The sequence below is a fragment of the Prunus dulcis genome, chromosome 1, assembly GCF_902201215.1.
Source record: "Prunus dulcis chromosome 1, ALMONDv2, whole genome shotgun sequence".
Classification (NCBI taxonomy): Eukaryota; Viridiplantae; Streptophyta; class Magnoliopsida; order Rosales; family Rosaceae; genus Prunus; species Prunus dulcis.
The window spans coordinates 29660820-29680366 of NC_047650.1; the positions used below are offsets into that span (position 1 = coordinate 29660820).

General features: G+C 37.8%; 2 protein-coding genes across 2 annotated transcripts; one reads left to right on the forward strand and one right to left on the reverse strand.

The window, feature by feature from the left end:
* Positions 1-9132: 9132 nt before the first annotated feature.
* On the reverse strand, positions 9133-13996 carry LOC117616370 (probable alpha-amylase 2). Its single transcript, XM_034345671.1, has 13 exons — positions 13591-13996; positions 13124-13199; positions 12899-12932; positions 12338-12375; positions 12059-12185; positions 11733-11959; positions 11491-11636; positions 11241-11353; positions 10906-10994; positions 10366-10488; positions 10023-10058; positions 9834-9932; positions 9133-9741 (listed from the first exon to the last, which is right to left on the reverse strand). The coding sequence occupies exons 2-13, from the start codon at positions 13139-13141 to the stop codon at positions 9550-9552; spliced, it is 1242 nt and encodes a 413-aa protein (XP_034201562.1). The 5' UTR covers positions 13142-13199; positions 13591-13996; the 3' UTR covers positions 9133-9549.
* A 3409-nt stretch (positions 13997-17405) lies between these two features.
* Positions 17406-19440, forward strand: LOC117616170 (tRNA pseudouridine synthase A-like). The gene is made up of 2 exons (XM_034345401.1): positions 17406-18799; positions 18916-19440. The coding sequence occupies exons 1-2, from the start codon at positions 17556-17558 to the stop codon at positions 19232-19234; spliced, it is 1563 nt and encodes a 520-aa protein (XP_034201292.1). The 5' UTR covers positions 17406-17555; the 3' UTR covers positions 19235-19440.
* Positions 19441-19547: the final 107 nt, after the last annotated feature.

The following is a 19547-nucleotide window of genomic DNA, read 5'->3' on the forward strand; positions in this document are numbered from 1 at the left end:
GGTGCTCTTAAATAGTTCATCTGTTAAAAAAATTGTTAAATCCAACGATATAATCGTCAAATCAATCCAAAATTATAAAATATATATTTCTTATTTCCTTCCCTTCTCTTTCTTTTCTTCTTCTTCTTTCTCTTCGCCAAATTCCTTATCTCTTCTCTCTCCGTTTCTCTTTTTTTCCCCTTATCCTCTATCACTCTCTCCTTTTTTCTGTGAACTAAGACCGCACGCTCAAACATTAATGGTTTGATTCTTATTCATAATATGACAACATATTGTATGAGAAAATTTTCGGCCAAATATTTATGCCTGGGGATTTTAATTTATCTTTGTTTTACTAGATCGTGCATATTTACTTAACATCAATCCTTTCTTTTTTGTCTTTGAACAGAATGTTTGTGGAATCATGCAAGCGGCTCCGGTTGATGAAACGCTCTGAGGCAGTTGGATTAGCTCCAAGGACACCTCCAAAATCCACAAGCACGAGTTGAAAGACATGCCTTCTACATACGATAAAGAGACTGAATGAATGAATGAAACAAATATGTCTTTTTCTTGTTGGTTGGGGGGTTTTGTTTAGATAGAAAAGTTGACAAGAATAAGAGATCGATCTATGATTCTCTATAAGTTGCATTTTTCCATTTTGGTATTGAATGCACTCGATTGAAAGAAGAAAAAGGAGAGAATGACAGAGGATAGGGGAAAAAAAAGATAAACAAAGAGAAGAGATAAGGAATATGGCGGAGAGAAAGAAGAAGAAGAAAGAAAGGGAGAAAGGGAATGAAATAAAATATATATATTTTATAATTTTGGATTAATTTGACGATTATATCTCTGAATTTAATCATTTTTTTTTTATAAAATGACTATTTAAGAGCACTCATATTAACGTTAGGGACCATGAGTGATACAAACAAACTTTAAAAATGCAATCTGATAGTTTTGTAAACGTCAAGGACGTTTTGTGATAAAAAAAACTTTTATATTAAGTGAAGGAATTGTTATTTGACTTGAAAAAACAAGGGAAACTGTTATTAGAACTCCAAAATAATCATCATAAGAGAGATCAGGGAGTGAATCAGCTCTAGTAAATATTAATTGAAAATAGATATAACAAACCGTCATTATAAGAGAGATTAGTGAGTGACAAACTGCCATATCCCTTCGCTCCCTAGAGCATATAGAAGCATAGCATAGCATGTTGTACCCTTTTATACGATATTGTCCCGAAACCAAATGATCGTCCGTGTTATGTGTGGGAAAGTATCACGTCTAGTACGAATGCAGGTTCATTCATGGGGACATTTAATTTATTATTTTAAATTTTGTTTTCTCCTTTCAAACTTTCAAACTTTCATGCTTAATTAATTCACCCCATAAATCCAAAAAGCCTTTATTGTTAACTGTGGGCTTTTTCTCGTTCCAATACTTTCCTTGAACATAAGCAGGGATTAAACGTGCTTTTCATCAATCATGCTGATCTCCTTTTTGCTAGTAATTGTTACAGTTCTGAGTTTGACTTATCTCTTTCCAGCTTTTACTGAATTAGCGTCAATAATGGTAGGGTTGAATATATATAAAGGTCAAAGATAAGAAAGATTAGTGTTTTGAATAAAATCAAGGAATATTGACTGAATGAAGCCCGTCGTCGTGTAACCTGTGAATGAGTTGAGTGAGGGATCTTGCCACCCAGCAAAGCATCGTGGTCACCGCCCCACCACACAGCGGAAAGCGACCCGCTCCAAGCGCTAGCTTTCAGAGTGCCCGTCCCTCACAAAAGCAAAACACTAGTCTTCAAGTGCATACATACGTAATAACATTTGAAATTCTGCATCCTGTAAATTCAACAATCAAAATTAATTAGAGAGGTGGTCCTTCTACGCGCCACATAGGGGTAGGGGTGTGGTGTGGGTGGGTAATGCTTGTGCATATATTGTATATATTTATTGGCATTAATGTTGTCAGTCATTCTATCATAATCCTACGTGGCTACGTAAATGGCTACAACAAGATCAAAGAGGAGGAGACTGGAGAGAGCATTAGAAGAAACGTATCCCTTCTCTTCTCTCAAGTGATACTGGACAGGACACTGGTAGGGCTGACTGGCCTGCTCCTCTCATTGCATAATTAAAAGACGTTTGGCCCACTAAACCATAATTAAAACTTAAATTACTGACACTAAACAAACACAATGGTGTGGAGTGGAGGAGGGGAGGGGGAGGAGGCATGCATGCCATGATCACCGTAATGGATAAGATTAACTCTCACAATCAGCATCATTCATTTTTACCCAACAAATTAAGAGAATCAAGGGGAAAGATTAATGTTGCAGAAGAGAACAGAAGAGAAGGATGTTCAAACTTGAAGAGTACAGTTGATGGAGATGGAGTTAGCCATCATTTTAATCAGCTTTGCGTCTGACCATTCTGATCCCCTTTTTGAGTATTTGACCCACCTCAAGTCAAACGATGTGTTTAGAGCAGCTCTTCTTTGCTAGCTTCTTCCTCTGTGCACAATTCTTTATGATACAAGACTTAGAACTTGGGCACCCAAGATGGATATATTCAAAGGAAACAATGAAAAGCTATAGCTGATAAAATCAGAACAACCCTAACTACATAATAAAATTTTTTTTTTTAAAAAAAAAAAGGATATAGGAAGAACGGATCTATGAGCAAATCACAAACCCAATCTAGGGCTCCCCTACATCCCAATAATCAGCAGTCGCAGTACTAAATAATTAAAAACCATCTAGTCTAGATGAAGATGATCAAACAGAAGAAATTTAAAGAGTTACGGATGGAGATAATTAATGATGCTTTGTGCTGCTCAGGAAAGCTCATCCTCCTCCTGATTAACAGACAATTAATTACAAAACTGCACAATCACAAAACAAGTCATCTCTCGTTATGTTTTTGGGGAAAGAGAAGAAGCGTAAAGAACAGAAAAGCTTTTAACGGCGATCAATCACTTAGATAAGCATATGACGAGGAGTACTCCCAGAAACGGTCGACGGTGCACATGATCTGGAAAAAAGAAAGATGATTCTTACCAAGATTTTAACAATCAGCAAGTGTATGTAGCGCTGGGAGATATCATCGTCAGTCACGAGGGTTTTACAAAGAGAAGCCAACAGAGCTCAGTTGGCAGTATGCCCACCTCCACACGTACTATCTTCTAATACACAGGGAGTGAAAAAGAGAGGAGGTGGACAGAATGCCAATAAACTCTGTAAGAAACGCTTTGCTAAACCCGCATGATCTCATCAAAGCCTGAGCACTGTTGTTTGCATTATTCACGACCCTTCTCCCTCCCTTATTATGTTTGAGCTCAGCTGGGAAAAGAGATGGACAGTGATAATATACATATATACGGACCAGGATTATGAAGAAGAAGGAGGAGGGGGATGGGGAGGATTAGGTTGAAAGGGCAGATGGGTTCTATTTAAGCGTGACGAACGACTCGCAATAAATGAGATAGGGGGTTGTGGGTGTAATTAATTGAGTTGAGAGGGAAAGGTAGTGGTTTGGTTTCAGTCGAGAGAGAGAGAGAGAGAGAGAGAGAGGGGAAAAGAAAAGACAGCAGAGAGAAAAAAAATCATCAGATTGGATGGTTCATTCCTAGAGGAAGGCTACAGGGGGCATATTTTAGAAGGATCAACCAAAGAAAGAATCATCATAGTTATTCTTCCCCTTTTCCCAATCTCCCCCCTCGTTTCTGATGAAACCCCCTCCACCTCTTCACTCCTTCCTCACCAAATCCCCTTTTTCACCCCCATCCCATCCCTCCCTCGTTTCTGATGCCCAACGCCTTCATCAAAAAGGAAAATCAGTTTCACGTTAAAACAAGGAAACAAAGTATCTTTAATTTGTGTTGTGGGGAAATCTTCCGTTACACTTTTGACGGATAGATGAGTATTGGGACGGGGTTATCTGGACCATTTATATATTTGATGTTTAACGCTTAAATTATACATTATGTTAAATCAATTGGTATTGGTTAGAGCAGTACATCAAACTCAAATTTCATATCGATAAAATAAAATAATTTTAAAAAAGAAAACATATATATTTGGTATCACATAGGTTTGAATTTAGATATATTGCAGGAACGAAGCGGTTGATTATGATGAGTGTTCTCCTCATGTCAATGAGACTCATCACATCATGAAAATTTGAAAATCCACTGCAACAACACAACAGCAACGATAAAATCAATGAGATGAACGAACAGCTAGCACGTTTATCATTAAGGATAAGATCGATCAGTTAAATTTTTTGGGTGGGGTGGGGGAGTACACCACCAGAGATGAAAGCTTCCAATCCCAGTACCAGGCCAGCTTAAGAGTAGAGGAGTGGAGAGCTTACTTCATTTCGTAAATTATTTTTATTTTGTATTTGCCCATTAAATGAATTAATGATGCTATAATAAACCATCAAGTTGTTGCCAATCAAATCAAACGCAAATATTGACAGTAGATTAAATAAAGTGACGTCATATTTTAGGTTAGGTCAATATAAATGAAAACTCATGAAAAAAAAATACATGGATGACGTAATGAGTCCTCTACCCAGCATGGCTATCTGAGTTAATAAAGATAAAGTGATAAAGTCGACATGTTGTCCTCATCCCTCTATAAAATAGTAATTTTTTTGTCAATAGCGTCTAGTCCAATAAAAAAAGATATTGATTTACAGATTAGAGGTCTCAGATTTAAATCTGTATAGCATCATAGTTGCGTGTGTAATAAACTCTTCTCTTCTCTGATTTAGACTATTACTTATATGAAAAAAAATGAAAAAAAATAAATTTTCCCTTGGTTTAATTAATATATATGACTAATTGAAGTATTGAGTTGAACTAAAGCTTAAAGGAGAAGCGAGGGTCCTACTAAAGCACTAAGTGTGGAATCCTAGGTACCCCATATCCGTTGGTTTGGTAATTGGTTCCTCTACAAAAATATTGATTTTGACCTATAAGACTATAAGCCTATAACACATTACAACTTTGAAGCAAGCAAGCATTTCTTTATAATTAACAGACAATGCGCGCGAGGGCGAGACTAAAACAAAGGTAAAACTTAGGTCAATCCTCTCCCATTATTACACCACGGAAAACTTTTTATTGATTTATCTAGCTCCGCTTCTTTAAATTCTCTTTCCATGACTTCCATTCTCTAACGTTTGTTTGTGTATGCATCATCATGCATGTCATGTGCTTTTCTTTTTTCTCTCTTTCATTTATTTATTTTATTCATAAAATGTATGGTATCGAGTCTGAGAGTGAGAGATTTCAGACAACAAATCCTCCTCTTTGTCGATTCATACGTCGCACTCATGACTCCCACAACCCATATGCTCATCAGAATCACTCCCCTCCCCTATCCCCTCTCCCCAGCCAGGCAGGCCATCATCTCCTTCAATTCCCAGCCATATTTATGTTATGTTATTTATAAGAACAAACTTCCAGAAAGCTTCCTTCCTTTCCTATAGAGTAAAAATAAAAAATAAAAAATAGAGGAAATGTGCATGCATTTATGATTTATTAGACCAACTCAACCCAATCCAACCCTACCCAACTCCTTGTATTTATTGACTCAAATCTACCCTCCAACCTTACGGTCCATACCCAATAAATTTTTCACAGTTTGAAAAGCTCACTCACAGGAACTACATAGAGGAGAAATTAGAATTTATGTTTATGGACTGAAATTGACATTGTTCCCATCTGACCTGTCTGCGTCCCATTAGTCTCTGCCTACATACCAGTTGTCTTGCTGAGTTTCTGTCAGACCTCGCCATGATTGAATCATTGGGACAAAGAAAACTTGGTTTTCCACCAATTTTCCAAATTGCCAGCCACTGTCTTTTAAAAAAATTAATTTTTAGGATCATCTGGAGAGGACTAAACTATCTGTCATTAACTTTCCCCCGCCAACCGCTTTACTTGAGTGAAACCTACCTAGCTAGGGTTTCAATGCACCTTCACCCTCTTTCTCTCCTCTCTATCTAATCTCCCCCGTGTGTGCGTTTGAAGACTGAAGGGTCGTTAACATAGAAATTATTACCAGAACAGATAATAATAATAACAGAAGAAGAAGAAGTTAATTATTAAAATAAGAAAATAATAATACATCAAATTTTTTTTTGGACGAAATATAAATAATAATACATCTAAAACCCGAATAATTGAACTGAATTGAAGTTAAAACTGTAGTTAGGAATATTAATTAATATTGTAGATCAACTACCAACCAGAATCAGAACCAGAACCAGTAGAGGGTGCATGAATTAAAGGAGATGGCCTTATAATTGGTCTGGTTAACTAATTATGGTTGTGGCAAATTAAAGTCCTTCCCCAATGCTATATATGTGTGTAGCTATACGTATACATATATAGTCCAATCTAGTCCAGTCCAATTCAGACTTAATTCTCGGCAGCTATAACATTTGAAGGTTGAGGGTTGGGTTTAATTTTGGTAGAAGCTGGACCAAGAACAGGGTAATTGAAAGGCACAGCAGTATCTTTAAGTATATGACATATCCATACGCAGCAAACTAAAGTGTATTTCTTTTCTTGCTAGTGCTCAATTATATACAAGATTACAGCATGCACGTATACAATGTTACACGACTAGGATGAATAATATCACGCAAACAAGCTTTAGCCTCAGGCTGTGAATTACAAGTGTTGGAGGTGAGAAATAAAGGAATTAATTAGTAACTAGTTTAATGCCTAAATGAATCCAAGCCTTGAAAAAAGTTCATACGCTTTGTTCCCTCTACTCTTCGCAACTTAAGTTTCAACTTTTATGTCCATACTTGTTCACTTCTCTACTTTTGTTCCCTTTTTGAAAAAAGCATATTTGGGATGGTGGCAATGGGATGGTGGGGACAAATTATCTTTTCTATTTGCATCCGAGTATGTATTAGTACGCAGATGTCTAACGACAATGAGATTCTCTCATAAGTATTTAAATTAAAAGTTAGTTATATATTTTGATCGTTAATGTAATAAAAAATGTACTAATATGTTAATAATTGTGTTCGTAATTAATTACAGCGGCAGTAAACTAAGAATCATTTACCAAAGGTCAAATAATGGAGAATTGAATTGATGTACGTAACCACTTGTTTCTTTGAATTTGAAATGTGGTTGACCAGTCGTTGAGTTTAAAAAGTAAGTAAGGGAGGAGGCAGGCATGCAGGCCCAAAAGAGACCTACTACAAGATTGCAGAGCTCGATGCATGGAATCCGAACCTTTTTCATGATTGTGAGGTATTGGGGTTCTATTCTGTTCTATTCTTTTCTTACATATAATTGTGTTAGCGTCTCCTCGTGTAGTTGTAATGCTTCGTAGTTTTTTTTATATTATTAAATATTGTTGGATATGGTATATGAATCTTGTACTTTATTTATATATGCTAAAAGGAAAGGATTGCCCATTCTTTTCTTTTATTTTATTTTGCCTTTTTGTGAGAAAAAAGGACTGTCCCATTCTTATTCTTATTAGACTTTACGGGTGGGGTTTTCGTTTTTATCAATGATCAATAATAGACGCCCACTGTAGTTGTCTTGTCACGTGAGGGAAAGAGAGAGAGAGAGAGAGAGAGCACCGCTATAGTTTCTTTTCGACCTGAAAAAAAAAGGACAAAAGGAAGAGAGAGCCTTGTGGGTTGCGGCTTATTGTTTACTTGTAGTAGGAGTAGGTTAGGGAAGATGTGGTGTGGAGATGTCTCTGTGTTTTGAGTTTTCAACATAAGAATGATGAGGGCTATGACGATGTTTATGATGGTGATGTTGGGTTGTCTCTTTCCAGCTTTACTGTCATGTGATTGTGAACTCTCTCTCTCCAACTACATATGGATGGATGGATGATGGATCAAATATCTCAGTTAAAAAATTTAACTTAAAAATGTACCCCTACAATTAAAAACAAGTAATATCCATTGTTAGTAGTACCAACCAGGGCTTGGGGCCCGTTCACCAAAATCCTGAGTTAAAAAAATTTGGAGTTCTCATATATAACATCTGCATTTGGTATTTTTGTCCTTGGGAAATTTAATTGTGGAACGGACATGTACATTGTGGCTCCAATATACGAAAAGAACTTGCATATTACGAGAATAACACTTTATTCAATTATGTTTAATTATGTAAAAAATTTATCACACGTGGCGGAACATGATTGATTAAAGATAGCACAACACTGATATCCTCATGATATATAAATATTTTTTTCCTACTATATATAGATCTCTCCCTCCCACCATCATGTGGTATTGTCGTCTTACATATCCTGTATATTATTTTTTTATTTATTTATGCAAACGCTATTATATAGAGGTAATTCGAACACAAAAGCTCGTCTTACATATCCTGTATATTATTATTATTTTTTTTTATGCAAACGCTATTATAGAGAGGTAATTCGAACACAAAAGCCCGAATGTAAGGATAACTGTTTTAAATCGCTTGAGCTACAATAGTAGCCCTTTTTGACTAGAATTGTATGATTGTATCATATCTGTGTCCATATGGGCGGACATCATAGAATTCACTCTTACTACGGGACCAAACATTCTCTTCTTCTTTTTTTATTCTCTTTTGAGGGAAAACTTTCTCTTCTTTTTACTAGAATTCTATGATTGCCTTTGTGGCTCGTGCTGTTGAGCCAGTCATTTGTTTGAGGTGATACAGTCCCCTGGAAACACCTTTTGTTATCTTTAAGAAAGTCAGACTTTTATCAACAAGAAGTAACAAGGCAGATATACAAGTCAACTGGTTAGATGAACTTGCTGTTTCTTTCTTTGGGTTTGGGCCCCTCACCATCCCAACCTTTCTCCTCCTCCATCTCTACAATATTCCTACTCTTCTACTGTTTGCGTTGTTTGATGCGCAAGTATAGAATAGAAGAAGCTTACAAATTTACAGTTGATAGTGGAGAATGTTGCAACCAAAACCTACGAGGGAAGTTGAAGTATTACTATTATCATCAAGAGCACCCCTTCCCTTGAAATAATGAGATTAAGGCCCAATGAATTGGACTCAGTCAGTACTAGTGCGATGTGGGGGCGAGCTTTATTAACTTATGACAGAAAAAAGCAATAGATTTTTTTTCATCCAGACACACACTTTGCATAAAGGATCACTTCACTCAACATGAGTGACACTCGAAAATGAAGAGTACAAGTTCAAATGCTGTAGGGCACTAGCAATGGCCTAATGATAGAAAATGAAGTATCAGTTCCAGACATAAAAAGGCTACTAAAATGATTACCAGTACAAAAAGCTGCCCTACAAGCCAAATGGCACCTCCTCTCCTCCCCCTTTATTTTATTTATTTACGTATGGGGTGGTGGAGGGTGAAGACGTGGGTTATTTGACCTATTTTGTGAGTTAATTTTCTAGGCAAGAAGAAAAAAAACATTCCCGATATGCAAAGTTGCAGGAAGTGCGATTCGTCTAAATTTAGTAAAGTAGCCATGGATCCCCACAGGCAGAAATCTTATTTAGTCGTATTTTATAGCCTATATATGGAAACTCTCTAATTTACTTGTGCCAAATAGCATATCTGTGGCCACAGGTTGCCAGTGTCCACTCCCTACCGGTTGGGCACCATGAACTATCCCCAATTTTCATGCACACCTTCTCTCCTATTATAGCAGAGTAGAGGTTCGGCTGGGCCTCCAGGATCTTTATAGATGACCGGCTATGAATGTCTTGATGCTTCCTGATGTCAATCTGCACACAAGTTCAAATGCTAACACATGAGGAATTTTTGCTCAAAGATGCCGAGTCAAAAAAGGAACCATCTAACCATCTATACTGCATACCAGTTTCACAATCTGATCATGAATGGAGTCACTCCAATCATAGAAATGATCATAGAAAACTGACGGTATTCCTGGGTGCGTGAGTATATATGCATAACCCTGCAGAAAGCATGCACTTAACAACACTTTCTGATATGGATTTCCCATCTAAATGCAAAACATTTCAACTTAATAAACAAATTTTCATACCTCCATAATATGATTTGAAGGGAAGGGCCAATGAGCCTGCGAGACAAAATGATTATCATGTGAGTGGATTTCTAACTTTTACTATGGGACCAAAAGCTCAATTTCTGAAAAGATAGGTACCCAGTAACATAAACGTGATACACTTTTTATGCAAAGAAAATGTAGTTGTTATATTATATAGGATAATTGGTCAGTGTCGGTTAGGCTTAAACAGTTGAGCTCAAACTTGACTTGTTCAGCCCAAATGATTGTAGGCTGAATTCAACCTTGGCAGATATGTACTTCAGCAGTTCCGGAGAAAACATTTCAGTTGACTTCTGTAGAGCAGAGAAGTATATCATACCTGTGTTGAGCCTGTATCATGGTTATCTAGGAATGTGACAGCTCTTGAAGGCCACCATCCAATTACACCTGGTGGCTTCCCTTGGGGGTCACGTAGGCGCCACAATTGTCCCTTAACAGCTTCCTACATAGAATGCATGTACAAATGTTCAAACACCAAACTAAGAAAGGGGGGACAAGATAAGAAAAAAGAAGAAGAGAGATTTCCTTACTATAGAAAACAAACTAATATAACATGTTTGATGAGCATGAACGTTATTAAAATTTAGAAAAAGGTAACCACTGCTACGGATATAGAAGACTGAACATACTTGAAACGGGTATTGATGGATTGCTATTTTTTTTGGGGTCAAAGATGAAGATTGCTATTTCTATAAAAAGAAAAGGTTCACCAGTAATGTTTCTGAAACGTTTGTATAAATTGCTGAGCACTAAACCGTCGGCTGGGACTCATATCCCACTCTAGAGTATGATTGGGTATGTGTGTATAAAGGGATGGGGTGGCGTTGGATATCTCAGTCCGTTCGCAAATGGAAGATACCTGAAGAATTCCCTTGGTTGTGAAATCAAATGCAGTTGATAGCTGTCCTGTTCCATCAATCCAATTTATTATCCGCTGTCTGTGGCTATCTGCATAACAATATCAATCACAATAAAGATCAAACAGTAAGCTCAATGCTAAACCTCAAGGAGAAAGAAATTTGACCACTGAACCCATTTAAGACAGCATATAATGCCCATTAAGTTACAATCAAGTCAAATAGCAGGGAGAAAAGCAAGCCAAAGGAATGCTATTAACAGGGCTAAGCTACCTTTTGTACATTAGTAAGCAAGCAGTGCAAACGTATTAAGTTCTTACAGCATATAATCCAATACCTTGGTTGTAATCCAAGCCATGACCATTGTAGTTACAAGAATCCCAATACTCCCCAACAGAAAAAATTGGTTTTGCTCCTTCAATATATTCTTTCACATATTTTGCTGAATAACTGTTGTAACATTGAGAACACAAGGAAAAAAGAAGAAGTGTAAAAAATATATAAACCCAAAAGACATGGAAAAAACTAAGCAGTGAATAACCTTAATTAAAAAACAAAACTTAATTTCAAGTTGGAATAACTTTTACCCCCTTGCAAAATCAAATCTAAAATCCTGAAAACCAACATTATTACGTAGCCACTGTAGCCATGCTGTAATATCTTTTCGAACAAAAAGTTGGGTGTGATCAATATTTGGAACTCCATGGAAATTGTCCCCAGTGCTTCGGTTACCCTGATATCCAAAATACAGAGAAATTCAATGAGGTTAGTACTAGAGATTGCATCTTGGATCATCCAGAGTTGTTCAAGGAGTGATTAATTTCATCACCAATCCACCGGTACAAGATGTGACAGCATGTTCATCCCATGACAATGAAATTCCATCGTAGCGGTTGTACATTCCACCATGCCCTTGGGTAGTTCCAACACGATGATTGATGACTATGTCAGCCATTGGTCTAACTTTATGTTGCTTCATTTTCTGAAGTAAACCTTTTAATAGGTGCTCAGATCCATACTTAGAATTGAGGGAATATAGGTTCTGCGGAAGGTAACCTACAATATGAGAAGAAGACAATGAACATGGTGACCCAGACACCTATATTCTATATGCAGAAAGAATTAGAAACCAGCCTAACAAATTTTGCATCCAACCTTCAGGTGCGAAGGAATGGGTTGCTGGTGGCAACCATGCTGATGTAAAACCAGATCTTCCTATATCTGGAACTTTCCTTTCTAAATTTCTCCACCAATCATGTTTATGAGACTCCCAATTAAAGGCCTGTAGACATAGTTCTGTCAAACCATACGCTTGACAAAGCTGAGATCTATGATAGCATTAAGCAAATAAACCATCCTACCATCTTTACAATTGAATAAGTAACAATGAGGTGTTGAACATATCTTAATTATTATGGAAACTGTCAAACTTACCTGAAAAAGGATTTCTCTTCCATTGCGTAGTGCTGCACCTGCATATGAATCCGAAAGCATACTTTAGTGTCATGAAAGGGAAGAAAATATAAACATCCTTCATGAACCAAACTACCAAGTGTAACAGTCATAGAAGAGAGCCCTTGATTTTTGAATTATGTTTCACCCTGCGGCCAGTACAGTTGTAACTGGGAAATGTGAATCATAAGGCCTCCTTATTCCATTACCTCTAGTCCCTTATTTATGAACTGAACATTGAACCTCAATTTTTTAACATCAATAACAAGATGGCTTTCATTGCATGTGTCTTGATTATCATCGAATTTTTACAAAACTATATACCCTCAAATCATTATGTACTCTGTAGGTCAGGAAAGTGTCTAAGTTATATGAACAAAAGATACACAACTATAGAGCCTAATCTATACCTACTCAACAGGTACAGTTTAATTCTTAACGTTCATAATCAAAATTTATAAATTCAATTGACGTGGTAAGATCTGCCTTAATGTGTCAGAGAAAATTAAAGGAATGCATCACCAGGTGAAAGAAAACGCATACCAATATCAGTCTGCTGACTATTTGCATTTGAATCCTGCATTTCAACAAAATGAGAGATTAAATAAAAGAAAGGCGCCACATGGAAATTGGCACACCATAATTCATATAGAACATAGTGGGCTCAAATCTTCAAATATGAAGAAACAAACTGTTCGAGTCTCCTAATCTTATGAGTGTGTGTGTCTGAGAGAGAGCGAGAGAGAGAGCTTGAGAAGACATGCATACATTGCCTCGGTGACCCATTTGATGTAGTTTCCCAACTTGTCACAGGATTGCAGAAGATAACGCACCAACACTTGTCCTACATGGATGAGCAACAAGAGTGCATCAAAACCTTGGCAACAGGACATAAACATTAAAGTCTTGCTGATAATGGGCTCCATAAATGATTCCTTAATTTCTCCTCATAATTTCCAAGAACAGAGTCATACAGAACGAATGCCTGCCTATTAATTAAGCATACGTACATCTAAATTAGGTTTGAAAATTCCATTTGTCCTGTCTATACATCAGTTTTGGAAATAAAAAATGTAAAAAAGATTTCAAAACTCCAAAGCTACGGTATGGTTTCATATAAAGTGTTACATCAGCTACTCATACAGACCTTAATCAATCTAGGTGACATTGAAAATAGAACGCAGAACGGAAAGAAAAGCCAGCAAAATTTGACACAGGAGAAAATAGAGACGTACCAGAGCTTTCCGATCGCGGTCTGAGTTTGTGGTTGCGCCCCTTAGCCCATAAATATAGCACAAAGTAAAAGTTGAAAATTCGAGGGAGACCACTGAATTAGAATCAAACAGCTCAACGATAAGTTGAAAAGGTGATCAGGGAATATTGAATTTGTGGTATAAAGAAAGAAAAACGATTCAATTGGGAAACCATAGGACACGAGGAACTTCGAATATCGAAGAAAAAAGAGGAGGAAATGTGCTTGGTGAATGGTGATCGGATCTGAATTGTTGAGGTTTGCAATTGGTGCAGAGATGGAGGGAGGGAATGTTCATATTCAACGGTGTCTCCAAATGCGTGTGCTGTTTTGCAATTGCGCGGGTCCGAAAATGATGTGTTGGAGGTTTGGACGGTGATAACCCTCCCTCCAACTTGAAAAAAGTAGAACTTTTTCTTTCTTTCTAATATATTGATATATAAAGGAGAAGAAAAAATAGATATTTAGTTATATATCCCTTTTTAGCACTAATGGTATGAAAAGTTAATAATATTGGAATGAGAAGAAAATGTATGAGGATTTGGTCTGGAAAGTGAAAAATATTGGTAGGTATTTATAGGGAAAAAATGCATAATAATTTTACATGCTTGATGAACGTGGGCATGTACATATAAGGCACATCACCCCATTTTCGTTGGTAGATGTGGGATGTTACGGCAGAGTGACTTTGATATCAAATTGTCACATCCCTGGATCGACTCCGTCGTAGCACGACATTGTCTGCTTTGGAACTCCTTCTCTGACCTCACGGTTTTGTTTCTGGGAACTCACGAGTAACTTCTCAAAGGGTCGCCCATCCTGTGATTGCACTAGCCCCAACTTGCTTAACTTCAGAGTTTCCATGATTCTGAAGCCAGTGAGCTCACAAAAGGCCTCGTGCTAGATGGAGGTGGACATGTACATATAAGGCACATCATCCCCTCTCTATTGGTCGATGTGGGATGTTACACCAACGGTAAAAAAATTTAAAATCCAGGCGTCTATGCGCTGACATCAATTGCCCCCAAGCAGGAGTTCGGGCTCGTTTTGCCTTTGGATTTGCCCAATTTGTTGGGACCCACCTCCTACCCGAACTGCTGAAGTCCGTTGGAAGTGCGACATGGTGCTTGGGCCCTCTCTTACCTGGGCCAAATTGCAGCAGTGGAAGTTCTCTTAACGATCTACAACAAGGGAGCATGCTGCCTCAGTTACGCATATAGCAGGGGATCTGAGCTCTTCATAAAAATGAAAGAGTGTTGCTAAACTAACTATAAAATTAATTGAGTACACCCTACTACCAAACTACTTATTAAATTATTAATTTATCATAATATAAAATAACTAAAAAAGATATATTGAATTGTGAAACAAATATAAATTTAATAAGTACACCCTATTAATGACCATATTCAACCTTAATCAAGGGAACACTCATCACTTTAACCCAATGTATATACTCTCACCACCCTTCTTAAAAATTGACGTCCCTCTTCTCTTGGCCTTTTGGGTTTGTATATGGATGAGCATAAGATATAGGTGACCGCGAGGTTCCATCTTCTACCCCAGAAGTTTTGCAGAGAAGTGGAGAGGTATGCCTAGTTGAAATGGGATTTGAGATCTAAACCCAAATGGCTCCAAGCGCGGGTTGCTACAATGATTAGTTTGATATATATATACACAAGCAATGAAGGACTAAGACGAGCTTTGGGTGGATGTGCTGACTGTAACTAAGGACACCAATTACAATGGCCAAAAGGAAGCCATTAATTACATGATCTAGGGGCAAGTTGTGTCCTTCGCCATTTGTATGGGGTTCTGGTGAAGATGGGTTGGTTTCAATTTCAGGATTTTGATATTTTGGAGGTGGGTTTTCTCTATTTAGATTGGATTTTGAGGAGGATGGGTTGGTTTGGAGGGCAACAAGTTCAATCCAAAAAATAAGAAATAAATAAAGAAAAGGGCTTCTTAGATCAAGGTCCAAAACGATTAGCTGTCATTGAATTTAGTCCTCGCGTTTTTAACATTTAGATGTAGGTCTTTTGACATATATGGAAAAAAATACAATTTAATCAATAAAAAGTAAAGACCCACATATTATACCAATCGATCAGACAAACACCCACATTAAATTATGTACCTTACATACAAGTAAATAGTGTTATTATTAGCAATGAAAAATACTTGGTGATAAATCATATCACCTATAAGTTAGGAACGTAAATTAGAAGACTACCTATAAGTCAGATACAAAAATAGACAAAATAAAATTGTATGTTACCTATAAAAAAAAAAAAAAAAAGTACATAAAATACTATTACACATAGTCGAAAATATGAAAAAACATGTATACACACAATAGGCAATAGGCAATGTGACATAAATGATTATTACCCGATTCAAGTCATTAGGGGCAATATTGGAACAAAAAATATTTTTTAAAATAAAATAATAAAAATATTACAACAAAAATTATTTTTAAAGGAATGTAATTCTATGTGGCACAAAAGTTAAAGGACTTGTATCAAAGTCATCAAATCCGAGGATTAAACCCAACTCCTCAATAAGAATTTGGATCAATATCAACTTTTCTATAAAGAAAATCACAAGGATTTACAAGAATTAAACTTCGAATTAAAGGAGCTAGCAAGTTTATTCCCACAACAGCTTACGAAATTAAAGATTTTGATGCAAACCCAAAATCTGAATAGAGGGCACGAATTCATGTAAAAAGAGAAACCTAGATTGGTATTAGGGTGTTGTGTGATATTAGGATGTACCAGAGGTATTTTTGGTAGTTAAATAGGGTATACTTAGTTAATTTTACATTTTAATTTAAATATTAAGGTGTACTTAGATCATAGGGTGTATTCAGTTAATTTTAGGGTTTGTTTAGCAGCACTCAAAATGAAAAATGAAGTAAAACTGGTCTCGTTCTAGGGTTTTATCAGGGTACATAGCCAACAGCAAATTTGCAATAGCCTAGAGAGCCTGTTTAAGTGCAATGGAGTCCTCAACCAACATCTACAAGCCCCACTCAGATCATTGAAAAATGGAGAACCCATATACAAAAATCACTATATCACCGCCGCCGCAAGAACCAGACCCCAAGAAGCTCAAAATGTCGACCACCACCAGCGATGACGATGAAACCACCACCACAGACACCACCAAAAAGCAAAGATACAAGCGTCGAAAGGTTGCAATTTTCTTTGCTTATTGCGGTGTGGGATACCAAGGCATGCAAAAGAATCCAGGTGCCAAAACCATCGAGGGCGACCTCGAAGAAGCCCTTTACCTCTCCAACGCGGTTCCCGAGCAGGACCGCAATAACCCTAAACGCTATGATTAGGCCCGCTCCGCCCGTACCGATAAGGGCGTAAGCGCCGTCGGTCAGGTTGTATCCGGCCGCTTCTATGTCGACCCACCGGGCTTCGTCGACCTCCTCAATTCCAACCTTTCCCCTCAAATTCGGATTTTCGGCTACAAGCGCGTGACGGCATCGTTTACAAGAATTAAACTTCGAATTAAAGGAGCTAGTAAGTCTATTCCCACAAAAGCTTACGAAATTAAAGATTTTGATGCAAACCCAAAATCTGAATAGAGGGCACGAATTCATGTAAAAAGAGAAACCTAAATTGGTATTAGGGTGTTGTGTGATATAGTGTATTAGGATGTACCAGATGTATTTTTGGTAGTTAAATAGGGTATACTTAGTTAATTTTACATATTAATTTAAATATTAAAGTATACTTAAATCATAAGTGTATTCAGTTAATTTTAAGGTTTGTTTAGCAGCACTCAAAATGAAAAAGGAAGTAAAACTGGTCTCGTTCTAGGGTTTTATCAGGGTACATAGCCAACTGCAAATCTGCAATAGCCTAGAGAGCCTGTTTAAGTGCAATGGAGTCCTCAACCAACATCTACAAGCCCCACTCAGATCACTGAAAAATGGAGAACCCAGACACAAAAGCCACTATATCACCGCCGCCACAAGAACCAGACCCCAAGAAGCTCAAAATGTCGACCACCACCAGCGATGACGATGAAACCACCACCACAGACACCACCAAAAAGCAAAGATACAAGCGTCGAAAGGTTGCAATTTTCTTCGCTTATTGCGGTGTGGGATACCAAGGCATGCAAAAGAATCCAGGCGCCAAAACCATCGAGGGCGACCTCGAAGAGGCCCTTTACCTCTCCAACGCGGTTCCCGAGCAGGACCGCAACAACCCTAAACGCTATGATTGGGCCCGCTCCGCCCGTACCGATAAGGGCGTAAGCGCCGTCGGTCAGGTTGTATCCGGCCGCTTCTATGTCGACCCACCGGGCTTCGTCGACCGCCTCAATTCCAACCTTTCCCCTCAAATTCGGATTTTCGGCTACAAGCGCGTGACGGCATCGTTTAACGCCAAGAAGTTCTGTGATCGGAGAAGGTATGTGTATCTCATTCCCGTGTTTGCTCTTGATCCCAGTGCTCATCGCGATAGGGAGAGCGTTTTGGCTAGTCTTGGGTCTGATAAGGAGTTTGTTAAGTGCTTGGAGTGCTCCGAGAGAGGGCGTAAAGTGGGGGGATTGATGGGTAAGCGCAATTATGAATTGAGAGGGACGAGTTTTGGGCTAGACATTTCGTCGAACACCAATGAGTCTATGGTTGAGTCTGAGTTTAATGAAGAAACGAAGGTTTCTCCGGACAATGCTGGTGGTGATGATTCCAAATCTGAACCCAAAAATGAAATTAGCACTAGTAGTAATAACAATGGGGTTTCTGGAGTTGAGGTTGAGAATTCCGAGGATACTGATTTGAATTCGGAGCCACTGAATGATACAACAAAAGTTAGTGTTGGTGAAGAGAACGGTAATGGAGAAGAAAAGCCAGAGAAGGGAAGTGGAAGTGAGTATTGTTATGGTGAGAAGGAGAAGGATAGGTTCAACAGAATCTTGAATTGTTATGAGGGGACTCATAACTTCCACAACTTCACCACCAGAACTAAAGCTGCAGACCCTGCTGCTCGGCGATACATCATTTCGTTCAATGCAAACACCACAGTTACAGTTGGGGGTATGGACTTTGTTAAGTGTGAAGTTGTAGGGCAGAGCTTCATGCTTCATCAAATTAGGAAGATGATTGGGCTTGCGGTGGCAATCTTCAGGAACTGTGCTCCGGAGTCATTGTTAGAAATAGCTTTGCAAAAGTAAGTGGTTGGATGGTCATTGTTATTTTTATTATTATTGTGTTGTTTCTGTGTGATATTTGTTTGAGATTTGAGAGAATATGCAATGTATTAACCCTGTTTTATGCAAAATTCAGGGATGTTAACGTCAATGTGCCTACGGCTCCTGAGGTTGGTTTGTACTTGGACGAGTGCTTCTTTGCGTCGTATAACCAGAAATGGGGAGACAGTCATGAAGAGCTGTCGATGAAAGACTATGAACAAGAGGCAGAAGATTTCAAGATGAAGCATATATACCCTCATATTTCATCCACAGAGCAAAAAGAAGGTGTCGTGGGTCTCTGGTTGCACTCTCTCAACCACCGTAATTACCCCGATTTGTGTACTACTGCTGCTGACAACGATGGAAACACCAGCAATGAAGAAAGTGTTGATGTGGGGAATGTCGCAGAGTAAGTTGTTTCACAGACAGTCAAATCAATCTTCTATGTATGCCTTGTTCTTTCTTCAGTGTTGCCAATCTTTACACAACTGATTATACGGTCTTATGTTGTTCGGGGAAAAAAGTTGTAGTCCAGTTTCATTCATCATATGAGTTGATGCTTCTAACTGTCTGTTGACAATGCGACTTACATGGTATGAAGAATTTTATAATTACGTTAGTTGCTGCTGCTGCATAATTTTTTCTTTGCAGACAAACTTTTATGATTACAGAAGGATTTTACTGAAAATGACTTTTATCTCCTTGAATCTTGCCCTAATCAGTTCA

What these genes read in the sequence shown, in the direction of transcription:
- LOC117616370 (XM_034345671.1), bottom strand. An exon ending in TGGCTTGGATTACAACCAAG is followed by an intron (nt 10,995 to 11,240) that starts GTATTGGATTAT and finishes ATTGTTATGCAG; the next exon opens with ATAGCCACAGACAGCGGATA. An exon ending in ATGATACAGGCTCAACACAG is followed by an intron (nt 10,059 to 10,365) that starts GTATGATATACT and finishes TTTGTCTCGCAG; the next exon opens with GCTCATTGGCCCTTCCCTTC.
- LOC117616170 (XM_034345401.1), top strand. Translation starts at nt 17,556, where the DNA reads ATGGAGAACCCAGACACAAAAGCCACTATATCACCGCCGCCACAAGAA. An exon ending in TTAGAAATAGCTTTGCAAAA is followed by an intron (nt 18,800 to 18,915) that starts GTAAGTGGTTGG and finishes TGCAAAATTCAG; the next exon opens with GGATGTTAACGTCAATGTGC.